Source organism: Pantherophis guttatus, chromosome 18 (assembly GCF_059756535.1).
Source record: "Pantherophis guttatus breed Tessera chromosome 18, ASM5975653v1, whole genome shotgun sequence".
In the NCBI taxonomy this organism is placed as follows: Eukaryota; Metazoa; Chordata; class Lepidosauria; order Squamata; family Colubridae; genus Pantherophis; species Pantherophis guttatus.
In genome coordinates, this window is record NC_142080.1 from 11,250,965 (window position 1) to 11,267,387 (window position 16,423).

General features: G+C 45.9%; 1 protein-coding gene across 1 annotated transcript in view; it reads left to right on the forward strand.

The window, feature by feature from the left end:
- The window catches only part of ARHGAP30 (Rho GTPase activating protein 30), a 53,440-nt gene that overhangs the window by 19,844 nt on the left and 17,173 nt on the right, over nucleotides 1-16,423 (forward strand). The window contains exons 3-6 of the mRNA XM_087881273.1: nucleotides 8,082-8,226; nucleotides 10,759-10,841; nucleotides 11,681-11,788; nucleotides 16,025-16,152. Coding sequence (XP_087737399.1) covers nucleotides 8,082-8,226; nucleotides 10,759-10,841; nucleotides 11,681-11,788; nucleotides 16,025-16,152 — 464 coding nt within the window. The remainder of the gene's footprint in view (nucleotides 1-8,081; nucleotides 8,227-10,758; nucleotides 10,842-11,680; nucleotides 11,789-16,024; nucleotides 16,153-16,423) is intronic.

Genomic DNA, 16,423 nt, shown 5'->3' on the forward strand with positions numbered 1-16,423 from the left:
AAAATTAAGAATTTAGAGGGAGGCAATACTCTATACAAAGCTAGATTAGTTGCACAAGGTTATGCACAGAAATATCCGGAGGACTATACTGACACGTATTCCCCCACTGTAAGAACAGAGAGTGTCAAAACAGCTCTAGTGGTAGCATCAGCACTCAATCTTGATGTATTCCAATATGACATACAGACTGCGTACCTACACGCAAAACTAGATAAGGAAATATACGTAAGAGCACCTCACAGTCAATACACAAACAAAAATGAGATTTGGTTGTTAAACAAGAGTTTATACGGGCTAAAACAATCTGGTAAACGATGGTATGATTGTTTAGTAAAAGTACTTAAGACCATGGACTTCAACGCTACCACTGCTGATAATTGTTTCTTTGTCAAGAGGGGTGATGATTACATTGAATTTGTATTGATTTATGTGGATGACATTTTATACATAGGAAAACATAAAGAGAGAAGAGAAACTTTTGTAACTAAACTAAATGAGCATTTCTCGTTGAAATCTTTAGGCAAGGTAAACAAATACCTTGGTGTCCAAATTAATAAGACTAGAAGGGGATTCAAACTTACCCAGAGAGATAAGATCATAGAACTTTTAAATAAATGCAATTTAAACAATGCCAAACCTTGTGATACTCCTATGCAAACTGATTTTCTAAGAAATACTGATGAATCTTCCCCCGAATTCAAGGACAACACATTTTATAGATCAATCATAGGTTCACTCCTTTATATATCTAATTGGACTAGACCAGATATCGCTTTACCACTCAATTTATTATCCAGGCATGTCAGCAAACCAACAATGTATCACTGGGAAGCTGTTAAAAGAATTTTAAGATATCTAAAAAGTACACTAGACTTTTGTTTAATGTTAGAACCTAATGATAATAAAGAACCAAAGCTTACGTGTTATGCAGATGCAGACTGGGCTGGAGACATCTCTTGCAGAAAAAGTACATCTGGTTATGTATTTCTCTTAAATGACTGTCCAGTTTACTGGTACACTGGTAAACAAGAACTAGTGGCCACTTCAACGACAGAAGCGGAATATGTTTGTTTATCCAAAGCCGCAAATAACCTTGTATGGTTTAATGATTTAATTTCAGATGTTTGGAAAAAACCTGCTTTGCCTTTTGTTATGCATGAAGACAATAAAGCAGCCATTGAAATATCTAGATCTGATGCCATTGGACAAAGGTCCAGACATATAGATATAAAATTTAAACATGTGAGACAATTATCTCAGGATGGATTTATTAAAGCAGTGCATTGCGATACTTCAGAACAATTAGCTGACATATTGACAAAGCCTTTACCTTCTAAGCAGCACAAATATTTAACCTCTAAGTTGTATGTTTTGTATTGTCCTGAATCTGAGTGTAACTGGTGCTGCATAACGAATCGGCATTTAGAGGGGGATTTGTCAGATGTAAATGCCTTATTCTCTAATGTGTAAATAGTGTACGAACAGGGTATCAGGGGTTAACTTATTCTTCACTTCTTAATGTATTCATAATTCACCACTCCCACATATAGCTCCACCCATTGTATATATAAGGAGCTACCTACACCCTTTTCCTTGCTTCTATCTGTGAATATTCAGTGAATATAGAATGCCTATTGTAAATAAAAGGATATATATTTAAACCTTTAACTCTTGCTAATCTTATTGAGTCTGATCCTGAAAATATTGCAACAGATACGATGAACGGTTGCAGGAATTGGGGTATGTCTAGTTCAGGGGTTAGCTCCAGAGCTACAAGCGGCTCTTTGGGCCCTCTGCTGCGGCTCCCTGTCCCATCACTGGTTCACCACACTCCTCTTATTTCTTTTTTGGACTCCAGCCCAAAGCGGCAGGAAGCGAAGGCTGCCTTATGCGCAAATGTGGCGTGAAGGCAGGTACAGGGCAACTTCGCTCCTGCACTCTCCTCTCCGCCTCCTCCTCTCATAACCTCCTGGCCAGCTGTGGCTGAGCTGGAAGTGTGTGCACGCGTGGAGAGACCCTCCTCAAGTGAGCCGCTCTGCCCCCTGCGCGCCTTTCCTGAGCTTCGGCACACGCTTGAGGAGGGTCTCCCCGTATGTGTGCGTGCTCCCGACTCAGCCACAGCTGTCCCGGCATCCTGAGAGGAGGAGGGGGAAGAGGGTCGCCAGAGAGTGCAGAGATGGCGAAGATTTCAGCATATTTAAAAGACCGCTCACAAGAGACTTATGTATGGGAGTGGAAAAAGTGGATAGATTATGTGCAGAATAAATATCAAACTAGGAAATACCAGATAGCTTTTAACTGAAAGTATTATATAGGGATAGAATGATAGAATTTTGTGAAGATTTTGTGAAAAATATATAGGGGGTGGACGGGTTCAAGTTTTATAAAAAGGGGATTTTGATTTGGATTATATTTTGAGGAAGTCGGGGGGGAGGGGAGGGTTAGGGGGGTTAGGGAGGGTTAGGGAGGTCAGGGAGAGGGGGAAATTGGGGACAAAATGTAATTGTAAAACTTTTTCAATAAAAAAAAGAAAAATAAAAAATAAAAAAAATAAAGATAAAAAATAATAATAATAATAATAAAAAGGCAGCCTACGCTTCCTGCCACTTCAGGCTGGCGTCTCCCTGCTCATGCGAACGCTCCCGGCTCCGCCACAGCCGGCCAGGGAGTTACGAGAGGAGGGAGGAGGGGGAGGACGGTTGCCCGAAAGAAGGGGGAGAGAGAGAGACAGAGAGATACATAGAGAGGGGGTGAGAGAGGAGAAGAGAGGGAGAGGGACAGACTCACAGATACAGAAAGAGGGGGGAGGGGGGGAGAGAGAGAGAGAGAGACATAGAGCAGGGGTCAGCAGCTTGCGGCTCTGGAGCCGCATGCGGCTCTTTCACCCCTCTGCTGCGGCTCTCTGTCACTCAAAATATGCATCCCAACCGCCAATGTGTGACACCTGCTGGCAGGCGATTTATTGAGCTTTTCAACCCCCGGTAGGCCAACCACGGATAAATCCAAGAAAAGAAAAGTTTCAGAAGAAAACAGAACATTTAATTCAACTACATATGCTAGTTTTGTGGCCGCTCCAGAAATAGTCAGGCACGGGAAGGGTTTTTGTGGCTCCCGGTGTTTTCTTTTCTGTGGGAAACGGGTCCAAATGACTCTTTGAGTGTTTAAAGGTTGCAGACCCCTGTCATAGAGAATAGTTTTGTGGTTGGGTGGGCGTGGCTAGGTGGTCATGTGACTGGGTGGGGAGTGAGTGACATCGAGTTGGCCACGCCCACCCAGGTTTTGTGGCTCCCAGTGTGTTTTTTTTTTTCTGTAGGAAACGGATCCAAGTGGCTCTTTGAGTATTTAAGGTTGCCGACCCCTGTTCTAGTCTAATGAAGAGAAGGATTAGGGCAGGGGTGTGAAACTCAAGGCCCGCGGACTGGATCTCGCACGTGGGGTGCTTAGATCCGGCCCGCGGGTCTGTCTTGGAAACAGTGAAGGACCGGCCTGCCAGCGAAAACAGGCTGCCAATCTCTGTTTTTGGCTGGGACAACCTCCTGCAACCCTCTGCCAGCGAAATCGGAGCTCGGGAGGGCCCTCCCGAGCTCCGTTTTTCTTTTGGTTTCATGAATGCGGGAAAAAAATTAATTTTTGCCATTTCATTCTGTCCCTCCTTTTTTTTTGCATCCTTTTTTTTTAATGGTTCTGTTCCACCATTTCTTTGATATTAGTGTAACTCTTGTCCCGCAGTGAGTTGTCTTGTGGCGAGACAGACATGCCGAGTAGGCTGTGGCCAGTGGTGGAATTCAATTTTTTTACTACCAGTTCTGTGGGCGTGACTTGGTGGGCATGGTAGGGGAAGGATACTGCAAAATATCCATTCCCTCCCCACTCCTGAGGGAAGGATACTGCAAAATCCCCATTCCCTCCCCACTCCTGGGGGAAGGATACTGCAAAATCCCCATTCCCTCCCCACTCCTGGGAGAAGGATACTGCAAAATCTCCATTCCCTCCCCACTCCTGGGGGAAGGATATTGCAAAATCCCCATTCCCTCCCCACTCCTGGGGGAAGGATACTGCAAAATCCCCATTCCCTCCCCACTCCTGGGAGAAGGATACTGCAAAATCCCCATTCCCTCCCCACTCCTGGGAGAAGGATACTGCAAAATCTCCATTCTCACCCCACTCTGGGGCTAGCCAGAGGTGGTATTTGCCGGTTCTCCAAACTATTCAAAATTTCCGCTACCGGTTCTCCAGAACCTGTCAGAACCTGCTGAATAGCACACCTGGCTGTGGCGAATTGTCATAGACCCTCCCCTAAAAGTCTTTTCTTCATTAGGTTAAACATTGTCATTTAAACACTAGATGATCACTAGATGATCTCTAAGTAGGGGTGGGGGGTTCGCAGGAGAACCTCTAGCTAGGATTCTGTGCAGTTTGGCAAACCCCCAAATCCCACTCCTGGCTGGCCCCTCACACCCCGTCCCGCCCCTCCCGGAGTCCCCACATGGCCCATTTTGGATGCAGGTAAGTGCAGAGCACCTGCGGAGGCTCAGAGGGCAAAAAACGGGCCTATTGGAAGTTCAGGAAGTCAGAAACGGGCCTCCAGAAGGTCTCTGGAGCCTGGGGAAGCCATTTTCGCCCTCCCGAAAGCTCGAGGAAAGCCTCCAGAGCCCGGGGAGGGCAAAAACGCCCCCCCCCCGATGTAGTGCAGGAGCCAACTAGGCCATGCCCACCATGGCCACACCGACCCAGCAACCAGGCAGAGAACCCCTTGCTAAAATTTATGAAGCCCACCCCTGTAAGTACCTTCAGACTTTAGATTCTATGGGAAGGTTTTGAGGCTTCTCTGGTTTTGAGAGGGACCAAAGACCACCTTACAGGTGGGGTCTCTGATAAGGAATGTGGCCTCCCCTCAAACGTTTCCCCTTCCCCACAATTTAAGCTCTCCACTTCACGGATGGGACTAGAGCAGGGGTGAAATGCTCCCGGTTCGGACCGGATCGCCTAACCCAGTAGCGATGGCTGTGGGTGATTCGGAGAACCGGTAACAAAAATCCCTGCCCCCCCATGCCCAGCTGAGCCGCACAATCATCAGAGGCTTCTTTTTTTACTTTTAAAAGCATTTTTTCCTGCAACCTCTTCGGCCGAAAAAATGCTTTTAAAAGTAAAAAAATAAAAAAAAAGCCTCTGATGATTGCGCGGCTCAGCTGGGATCGTCAGAGGCTTTTAAAAGCATTTTTTTCTGCAACCTCTTCAGCCGAAGAGGTTGTAGAAAAAAAAAATGCTTTGAAAAGCCTCTGACGATCCCAGCTGAGTTGCCTGATCGTCAGAGGCTTCTAAAAGCATTTTTTTCTGCAACCTCTTAAGGTTGTAGAAAAAATGCTTTTAAAAGTAAAAGAAAAAAAAAAGTTGGCCACACCCACCCAGTCACATTAACCCCCCCCAAGCCACGCCCACAGAACCGGTAGTAACAAATTTTACATTTCCCCACTGGACTAGAAGTAGTCTTCAACTTATGACAACAACTGAGCCCAACATTTAAGTTGTGCAGTGAGAAAATCTGCCCCATTTTATGTCTTTTCTTGCCACATTTGTTAAGTGAATCACTGAATGTGTTCAGTTAATGACACGGTTGTTAAGTGAATCTGGCTTCTCCATTGACTTTAGTTGTCAGAAGATTGCAAAAGGGATGAAATGACCAGGGTTGAAATGCTACCGGTTTGCTCCGGTTTAAAAGAGCTACCTCCGAACCGGTATTTCCAATGATCAGCTGTGGCGCTTTTCTTCTTTCTAGCAAATTTCTAGCACAAAAAAGTAGGATTTCCTGCTTTCTAGCAAAGCTAAATCACACGCCACAGTTGATTTCCACCCCTCTCTCACTGTTCTTCTTTTTTTTTTTTGGTTTTAAAAACAAAACTTTATTAAACATATAAAAGTAAAATACTATACTATGTATATACAAGATACATATATATTAATACAAACGACAATACATAAAAAGAAAAAGTGACTTTGGTCACACGTCCATTATCTTATTAACGGTGCATATTTGTTAATTATTATTATACAAATTTTTTCATTTACTCTCATTTCTATGAGTTATCCAATCATACCACCTATTCCACGCTATATAACATTTTGAGTCTATCTTGTCCTTCATTTCAAATGTTAGTTTGTCCATTTCCGCGCAATTATAGATTTTTTGGATTATCAATTGGTCCGTTGGCAGTTGGTCAGTTTCCCAATATTGGGCGAGCGCCAATCTGGCTGCAGTGACTATATGTAATATTAAATACTTTATTTCTTTCCAATAATTTTCTTTAATCATCCCTAGTAGGAAAATCTCTGGTTTGAGTTCTATTTTTTCCGATGTTATTTCTATTAGCCAAATTCTTACTTTTTCCCAATACTTCCTAATTTTTGGGCAAAGCCACCAGACGTGGAAGAAAGTACCCGGTGCCTGTTTGCACTTCCAACAGGTTGGACTTAGATTTGAATACATTTTTGCTAATCTCGAAGGGGCCAGATACTATCTATACCACATTTTGTATTGATTCTCTTTATAAACCACTGACTTCGTTATAATATAATTATTTCATTATCTCTCACTGTTCTACTTACCTTCCCAAGATTCCTTTTATGTGCACTGAGCATACTCACTGCAGTGCGCATTTGGCACGCAGTGCTCATGCGCGGCCAGCAAACCAGTAGCAAACCAGTTAGGATTTCACCACTGCACATGACACATGCCCCCACCCCACCCTGGAATACTGCAACCGTCACAAATACCAGTTGTCAATTGGCTACAAGAATCAACTAATGAAAAAATTGAATTGACACCTGAAACATTTCTCCTGGGAATACTAAAGACTAAATATGGAGGGGGGAGGGGGAGGAAGATATTTAATTATTCATATACTCAGTTGCAGCGAGAATACAATATGCCCAATATTGGAAAGGAAAGAATACACCATCAGAGGAACATATTATTCAGAAAGTTTTAGAATGTTGCCGAAATGAACAAATTAACGTTAGTTAACTAAACGAAAAAGAAGATTCAGAATATTATATGGTGTGGGATCAGGGGTGAAATGTTCTCGGTTTGGACTGGATCGCCCGATCTGGTAGCGATGGAGGCGGGTGGTTCGGAGAACCGGTAGCAAAAATCCCTGCCCCCCCAGCCCCCCCATTGCCCAGCTGAGCTGCGCAATCATCAGAGGCTGTTTTTTTTAACTTTTAAAAGCATTTTTTCTGGCGGAAACAATGCTTTTAAAAGTAAAAAAAAAAAGCCTCTGATGATCGCGCGGCTGAGCTGGCATCGTCAGAGGCTTTTAAAAGAAAAAAACCCTTTTTTTCCTTTTAAATGCCTCTGACGATCCAAGCTGAGTTGCCTGATCATCAGAGACATTTAAAAGAAAAAAAGCCTCTGCCGATCAGGCAACTCAGCTGGGATCGTCAGAGGCTTTAAAAGCATTTTTTTTTACAACCTTTGTAGAAAAAATGGTTTTAAAAATAAAAAATAAAAATAAAAAAATTGGCCACGCCCACCCAGTCACATTACACCCCCCCCCCCCCAACTAAGCCATGCCCACAGAACCAGTAGTAACAAATTTTAGATTTCACCACTGAATGGGATGATTGGTTCAGGTGGATTGATAACTGAATAAAGAATAGATGAACGTTAATACAAATCTTAAGATATATATATATATATATATATCTTATGCATGCCAGTATAAGTATATATGAATCTGGAACTATGAAATGTAAAGGAAGAATCGATCTAACCTGAGTAGAAAAGTAACACTATCTGACTGATTGTATTGTATTGTACTATAATAAATTTCAATAATTTTTTTTTTTTAAAAAAGAACCAATTGTCAAGCATCCGAATGTAAATGGGGAATGTAAATGACCAATGGGGAAGCTGCAAAGGTCATAAGTGTGAAAAATGATCCCTTTTTTCAGTGCCCTTGTAACTTTGGTCACTAAACAAGCTGCTGTAAGTTCAGGACTTACCTGTATTGTGATCTTCTGATCCTGATCTTTGCTGTGTCCTACTACCTTCTCATTTTCTTCCCCCTCTTCCACCTTCTCAGGCTTGAGTTCGAAAATGACCGGAATCCTGACCTCAACAAAGAGGACTATCTGAAGGATGTCCACTGTGTGAGCTCCATTTGCAAAGCTTACTTCAGGGAGCTGCCCAATCCACTCCTGACCTACCAGCTGTATGATAAGTTTGCGGTGAGTATGACGGTTGCAGGCTGCCCTTCGTTTCAGTTCATTGATTCGTTATCTTTTTTTTTTTTTTTAATTTTGATTTATATGCCACCCTTTTCCGGAGACTCAGGGCGGCTTACAATGCGCTAAGCAATAGCCTTCATCCTTTTGTATATTTATACAAAGTCAGCTTATTGCCCCCACAAACTGGGTCCTCAATTTACCTACCTTAGAAAGGATGGAAGGCTGAGTCAACCTTGAGCCTTGGCGAGATTCGAACCTGCAGTAATTGCAGGCAGCTGTTCTTAATAACAGGGTGCTTTAGACCACTGTACTACCAAGACTTTTATTCCAGTTTTGGTCACCACACTATAAAAATGGTGTGGAGACTCCGGAAAGAGTGCAGAGAAGAGCAACCGAGAGGATTAGGGGACTGGAGGCTAAAACATATAAAGAACAGTTGCAGGAACTGGGTATGTCTAGTTTAATGAAAAGAAGGACCAGGGGAGACTTGATAACAGTCTTCCAATATTTGAGGAGCTGCCCCAGAGAGGAGGAAGGGGGTCAAGCTATTCTCCAAAGCACCTGAAGGCCAGACAAGGAACAATGGATGGAAACTGAACAAGGAGAGATTCAAAATAAGGAAATCAGGAGAAATTTCCTGACAGTGAGAACAATCAACCCATGGAACAGAAGTTGCCTTCGGAAGTTGTGGGAGCTTCATCACTGGAGGCTTTCAAGAAGAGACTGGACTGCCTTCTGTCAGAAACTGTGTAGGGTCTCCTGCTTGGGTGGGGGGTTGGACTAGATGACCTACAAGGTCCCTTCCAACTGTGTTAATCTGCTAATGTCTAGTTTCATGAAAAGGAGGACTAGGGGTGACCGGATAGCAGTGTTCCACTATTTGAGAGGTTGCCCCAAAGAAGAGGGAGTCAAACTGTTCTCCAAAGCACCAGACGCCAGGATAAGAAGCAATGGATGGAAACTCATCAAGGAGAGAAGCAACCTAGAACTAAGGAAAAATTTCCTGACAGTTTGAAAAAATAATCAGTGGAACAACTTGCCTTCAGGGGGTTGTGGGGGCTCCAACACTGGAAGTTTTTAAGAAGAAATTGGACAACCATTTGTCTGAAATGGTGTAGGGTTTCCTGAGCAGGGAGTTGGACCAGAAGACCTACAAAGTCCCTTCCAACTCTGTTACTCCGAAGCTTCTTCCTAATAGTTCCTATAGTATATTCTAGATGCAGATAGGTAAGGTCGTTATGGATTTACAACTGGTCATTTATTGTGAGGAATGTAGTAAGGAAGATGACGTAGTAGGGGCTGCATTCCAGAGGAAGAAGAGACAATTTAGCCTGGGTATTATGTGTGTGTTGTGGCCAGTGGTGGGTTGCTCCTGGTTCGGTCCGGTTCTATAGAACCGGTAGTAAAACCAGCGGGAGGCTCTGTCCACCCTCGACGACACCATCATGGGTGATCTGTGTATGCGCAGAAGCTTCTGAGCAGGCACAGAAGCCCACCGAGCAAAGCGAGCGCGTGCGGTCTGTTGCAAACTGGTAGTAAAGGTAAGTAGAACCGATGCTTGGTTGTGGCCTGCCAGCAGCCAGTGGAGCTGGCAGCAGAGTCGGACAGTGAGGAGGTTGGGGAGGAACTTGGGCCAGTCCTGGGGGCTGGGGAAAGCTCGGACGAGGGCTCTGTGCCGGAGGCAGAGAGGGAGCTGGACAGCACCGAGGCAGAGGAACAGCTGGAGCCTGTTCCCAGCATGCACAGAGCTGTCAGAACAACTCAGAAAGCAGGGAGTAAAGCCACACCTCGGAGGTGATTGGCCCCTCCCATAGGAAACAAAAGAGGAGCAAACGGGGAGGGGGCTTTTGCAGGAAACAATTCGTTCATTCGTTCGTTCATTTCAAGAGTGGGAAGTTCTGTTCGTGACTCTAAGAGACTCTGTGCCAAGTTTGGCCTTGTGCTGCGTTTGGAAACAAGTTACGTGGCAGCTTGCCAAGCGAGATAAGGTCTGTGTTGATAAACATTCCTTTGAAAAACTGTTTGGACAGGCCTTGCTGACTGTGAATGAAAGGGATTCACAGTCGTGTAAATAAAAGAGGTTTTGCCGGGATCACTTCCTGCTTCCTGCTTTTTAAGGGAGCCTAGATCAGAACAGTGTGAGAGAAAGAGGGTGAAGGCAGTCCCTCCCTAATAGTTCCCAGAGTATATTGCAAATGCCATTGGAGATACTTCAGTCTGGCAAGATTCTGTCTGTAGATGTGAATCAATAAGAGCTCAGCTTGGAAGGATTGCCATGGGCGGTTCTAGGTTTGGGGCCTGACACGTTATCCTTACTGGAGGTGGGAATCCATTTTGTGCTCCTTTAATCTTCCACTCAAATTTCCATGACCGATTGGACCCGTTCTGAACTCCCGGTCCCTACAACTGATCACTCAACGGTTCAGCTTTGAGAGGCAACAAGTGGTTCTTTCCTCCGCTGGAGTGAGAGAACAAGGAGGGCGTTGAGCAGATGGAATGGACGACTGACCATCAATGTCCTCCTCCCTCTAGGAAGCGGTGGCCATCCAGCTGGAAGAAAGCCGCCTGGAGAAGATCAAGGAAGTGCTGAAGGAGCTGCCATCACCACACCACCGGTATTTGCAGGGACACTGTTTGCCTCTGGCTCTGTCAGAGGAGGAGGAGGAGGAGGAAGAGGGAAGGAGGAGGAGGAAGAGGGGAAGGAGGAGGAGGAGGAGGGGAGGAGGAGGAGGAGGGAAGGAGGAAGAAGAGGGGGAGAAGGAGGAGAAGGAAAGGAAGAGAGGATAAAAAGGGGAGGAGGGGAGGAGGAGGGGAGGGGAGCAGGAAGAAGAGGGGAAGGAGGAGGAGAATGAAGAGGAGGAGGAGGAGAGGAGAAGGAGAGGAGGAGGAGGGGAGGAGGAGGAGAAGGAAAGGAGGAAGAGAGGAGAAAAAGGGAAGGAGAGGAGGGGAGGGAGGGGAAGGAGGAGGAGGAGAAGGAAAGGGAGGAGGAGGAAGGGAGGAGGAGAAAAAGGAGAGGAGGAGAGGAGGAGAAGAAGAAAGAGGAGAAGGAAGGGGAGGAGAAGAATGAGAGGAAGAGGTAGAGGAGGAGAGGAGGAGGAGGGGGGAGGAGAAGGAGGAGAAGGAAGGGGAGGAGGAGAAGAATGAGAAGAGGAGGAGAAGGAGGAGAAGAAGGAAGGGGAGGAGGGGGACAAATTGAGGCGGAGGAGGAGGGGGAGAGGAGCAGGAGGAGGAGGGGAGGAGGAAGAGGAAGAGGGGGAGGGGAAGAGGGGGAGGAGCAGGAGGTTCTGTAAGTTTAAGAAACTAACCGAATGATATTCACTTCCTGACTGGGAAAATGGGTGTAAATGGCAAATCAAGAGGATTCCCGTCTGAGACCGATTGAGCCTCATAAGCAAAATCATCTTTTGATTTTCTCCTCTTTCCGTCTCTGCTCTGAAATCCAATTTGCAACCAGAACCCTGGAATTCTTGATGAGGCACCTGGTTCAGATGGCGTCTTTCAGTTCCAAGACCAACATGCACGTCAGGAACCTGGCTATAGTCTGGGCCCCCAACCTGCTCAGGTAAAAGAGGTTGCCATGGGGGGTGGGGGAAGCTTCCAATCTGGACCCCCCCCTTAGGGTCCTTTAGGGTGGGAGCAGGGGTGGGATTCAAAAATTTTAGCAAGGGGTTCTCTGCCCGGTTGCTGGGTGGGCGTGGCCATGGTGGGCGTGGCCTAGTCGGCCTCCTGCACCACAGGTGGGCTGTTTTTGCCCTCCCTGGGTTCCAGAGGCTTTTCTTGAGCCTCCGGGAGGGCAAAAGCGGCCTCCCCAGGCTCCAGAGGCCCTCTGGAGGCCGGAAACGGTTCCATTTCCAGCCTTCTTGGACTTCCAGTAGACCCGTTTTTCACCCTCCCTGAGCCTCTTACCTGCATCCGAAACGGGCCGCGTGGGGACTCCTGGGAAGGATGGGGTGGGGTGGGTGGGGCAGGCCAGGTGTGGGATTTGGGGGTTCTCCAAACTGCACAGAATCTTAGCTAGAGGTTCTCCCGAACCCCTACGAACCCCCAGCAGCCCACCCCTGGGTGGGGGGCCAAGCCACATTATCTTCCATGCAAATCACTGTGTGGGGAGAACAAGCCACCTTCTTAGGATCCAGATGTAGCTCCAGCCCCAGGCCAACGGGGTGGAATGCTGCAACGGTCATAAGTGTGAAAAACGGTCGTGAGTTTTAACTTTGAGCAGTCCCTAAAGGAACTGTTGTATGTCAAGGACTATTTGTAGTTACTTTACTCTGGCAAGATTCTGTCTGTAGGCAAACAACATGAAGGAACTACTCGGAAGGAACACACATGTCAGTTTTGGTCTTGGGTGTGACATAGCACTGAGATCACAAACATGTTTTTTTTTTAAGATAAGATCATCTTTATTGTTATTTTTTTTTTTACAGCGGGCACACTGGCACACATTCAAAATGAAATTCTGTTGCCTGCTCTGAAAAGTGTACACATGCATACACATATATAGACATGTTATATACATACATATGTGTTGTGGCCCATCAGCGGCCTGTGCGGATTGTAGCTGATTCCGACAACGAGGAGGCTGGTGTGGTGCTGCGCCAGCAGCCTGTGCAGCTGACGCTCGAGTCGGGCAGTGAGGAGGCTGGAGAAGATGTGGTGCCAGAGGCAGGGATTCAGCCAGGGCCTTCAGAACCTCCAGAAGCTCCCATAAGTGAAGAGGAAGAAGAGGAGGAGCCTCTTCTCAATGCACGGGCGCGCAGAGCTGCCAAAAGGCAGGACTGGCTCCTCAGGAGGAGGTCTCCTCGAGAGTAAGGCTTGGGGTTAATTGGCCACTCCCTTAGCCTATTTAAGGAGGAACACCGATTGCAGCAATTTGTAGGGAACAACTTTAGTTCACTCTCCTTCACGTTTGGATTCTCTGAAAAATTGCTTCTGGGCTTTCTGCCAACTCTAGTAAGACTGTGATTACCTTATCTCAGAATTCTTGTAGGCTGTTTAGACAGTTTATTAACAGCCTTTGGTTGATAAAGACTGAGTTAATTGAGTAAGCTTTGTATAGAGTTTGTGTGTGCTGCGTTCTTGGGGTCCGTAGCTGGGGCAGAACAATATGTATATACCTACACCCATACATATAAATGCATAGAGTGGTGCGGTGGCCTAGAGGTGGCGCTCTCGCCTCACAATCAGGAGGCTGTGGGTTCGATGCTAGGTAGAGGCAGGTATTTTTTTCTCTTGGAGACAATGAGAATATACTGTATCTGCTGAATATAACTCCGCATTGGCGACAGGAAGAGCATCCAGTAAACACTCAGCTCCATTCAGTTGCCCAGACTCCACCCTTCAAGGGAATCTGGGGTCGTTAAAAGAAGATGATGATACATATAAATGTCAATCACTAGTCCATCTTGAATACATGTTTTCCTGCTATGCTTGTTTATTTCAGTCCAATATTTCCATCTGTGACTATCCCAGGTGGAACCAAAAATCCTTGATTTTTGTTGTTTTTGAGTACATTTTTTTTTTTTAAAAAAAAACAACCTTTCCAATTTATTATTGAATAAGGGAAGTAGACATCTCTCTCTCATCCTTCCCTGATAAACTGATTTGACCAGGAAAAATGTGAGCTTCAGGTAGCCCTCGGCTTAGGACCGCAGTTGAGACATCTGTCTTTAAGTGATATGGTCATTGAGTGAGCCGTGCCCAATTTCATGAACCTTTGAGCGTTACGCAACAGCCATAACTGCAGGAAGCAGTCGTAGGTCGCTTTCGCAGCCCCGTCGTAACTTTGATCACTAAGCAAAGGGGTCATAAATCAAGGCCTTCCTGCAGCTAAGCCTGGATGAAGATGAAGCTAATAAGAACAAAAGGACAACAGCTAAGATTGCTTTGTTCCTATGAGTAGATCTGCTCAGTGGTGGGATTCATTTAAATTACTGCCCCACCCCTCCCTGCTCCTTCCAGGAGTCTCCACCTGCCCCATTTTGGCTCCCAGGTAAGTGCCGGGGTCTGCAACCTTAAACACTCAAAGAGCCATTTGGACCCATTTCCCACAGAAAGAAAACACCGGGAGCCACAAAAACCTTCCCAGGCCGGACTATTTATTGAGCGGCATTCTTCTTCTTCTTGTGCCATGTCCGTCATGGGACGTTGGCGATCATGTTGGCAATCTTATTTTTTTCAATGTGAAAAAGTGCTGCTGAGTTTTGTCCAAACCGGTCGGTCCCTTAGGTTTTGAAGCCGCGATATTCTTCTTCTGCCTGGACCTCGTTTGCCTTCAATCTTTCCCTGGAGGATGAAGTGAAGGACGCCGTATTTTTCTGGATGTCGCATGACATGTCCAAAGTATTATAACTTTTGCTTTTTAATGGTTTTGATGATTTCCCTTCATTTTCCCAGGCAGCTTATCACCTCCTCATTTCTGATTTTGTTAACCCAACTTATAGATCTGCGCACCTTCCGCCGCGCTTTAAAGACCTTATTATTTCACCAGGCGGATCTGGCCTAATCTTCTTCCTCTTTTATAAAAGATTTTTAATTTTTAAGTATCTTTTAGTATTTTATATATTCAATTTTAAAATTGGTTTTAAATAGTTTGGAGTTTTAATTTGTCTGGGCCAAAATTATTTAATTTGATTTTAATTCTACTTTTAAATTTTGTATGTATGTGTTTTACTGTTTGGCTGTGCATCGCCCTGAGTCCTTCGGGAGTAGGGCGGTATAGAAATCAAATCAAATAAATAATTAGGTAACAGCTGCCTGTCAATCCACATTTCAAACGCTTCTAGTTTCTTCAAGTGGTTTTCTGTCAGAGACCAATTCTCCAATCCTTAGAGCAGGATTGAAAAGATGGAACATCTGACAAGTCTGATTTTCAATCTTAGGCTTATGTCGTGACTGCAGAAGACATTTTCCATTTTGAAGAATGCTGTTCGAGCTTTCCCTATCCTTGTCTTTACTTCACTGATCATGTCCCAAAACTAGGATAGGTAGTTGAATTAAACGTTCTGTTTTCTTCTGAAACTTTTCTCTTTTCTTGGATTTATCCATGGTTGGCCTACCGGAGGTTGAAAAGCTCAATAAATTGTGTGCCGGCGGGTGTCACACATTGGCGGTTGTGACGCATATTTTGAGTGACAGGGAGCAGCAGCAGAGAGGTGAAAGAGCCACATGCGGCTCCAGAGCCACAGGTTGCTGACTCCTATCCTAGGCCCAAATGGAGCACGGGAGGTACAGCGCGCCCCCTGCCCCCGCGGCCCATTTTCACTCCCAGGAGGCTTCAGGGAGACATCTGGGGACAGCAAAAAACGTCACTTCCTGTCCAACTGGGAGTTGAGAAATGGGCCGTTTCAGGGCTCCGAGGGGATGGGGAAGGCTATTTTTGCCCTCCCCAGATGCATAGAGAGGATCTGGAGCCAGGTGAGAAAGAAAAACGGGCCTACCGGGCCATCCTGTGCCAGGAGTGGGGGGAAGGGGGGGTTGCACGTGCATGCACAGGGCACATAGAATTATGGGTGTGGGCTCCCTACGTGCGCAAACCTCTCCCCACGGCCCGTTTTCACTCCCAGGAGGCTTCAGGGAGATCTCCTAGGCCCAAAACAGGGAGCAGGAGGACCCGCCCCCCCGTGGCCCGTTTTTGCTCCCAGGGGGTTGCAGGAGGCCAAGTGCTGCCTGTCACACCCCCTGGCCATGCCCACCATGGCCACGCCCACCCAGCCGGTCATTAGGGCAGAGAACCAGTTAAATGATTTGAATCCCACCACTCCTGACGCCTCCATTTCCTCTCTCGCCTCCTTCTCAGGTCCAAGGACATCGAAGTCTCTGGTTTCAATGGCACCGCAGCCTTCATGGAAGTCCGTATCCAGTCCATTGTGGTGGAGTTCATCCTGACCCACGTGGAACAGATCTTTGGAAACGCTCCGCTGTGCGGTGAGTCTCTTTCGATTCTTTCCCGCTGTGTTTTGCAACGTCAGGAAAACGCAAAATAAATAAATAAATAAATAAAAAAGTTTGCTGCCAAAAAAAAAAAGCCAATGCAATCCTAGGCTGCCTCAACAGAGGGATAGTATCAATGTCACGTAAAGTGTTAGTACCGCTTTATAAGGCCACAGTTGCAATGCTGCATCCAGTTTGGGTCACCGCCAAAATTTTAAAAAGATATTGAGACTCTGGAAAGAGTGTAGAGAACAGCAACAAAGGT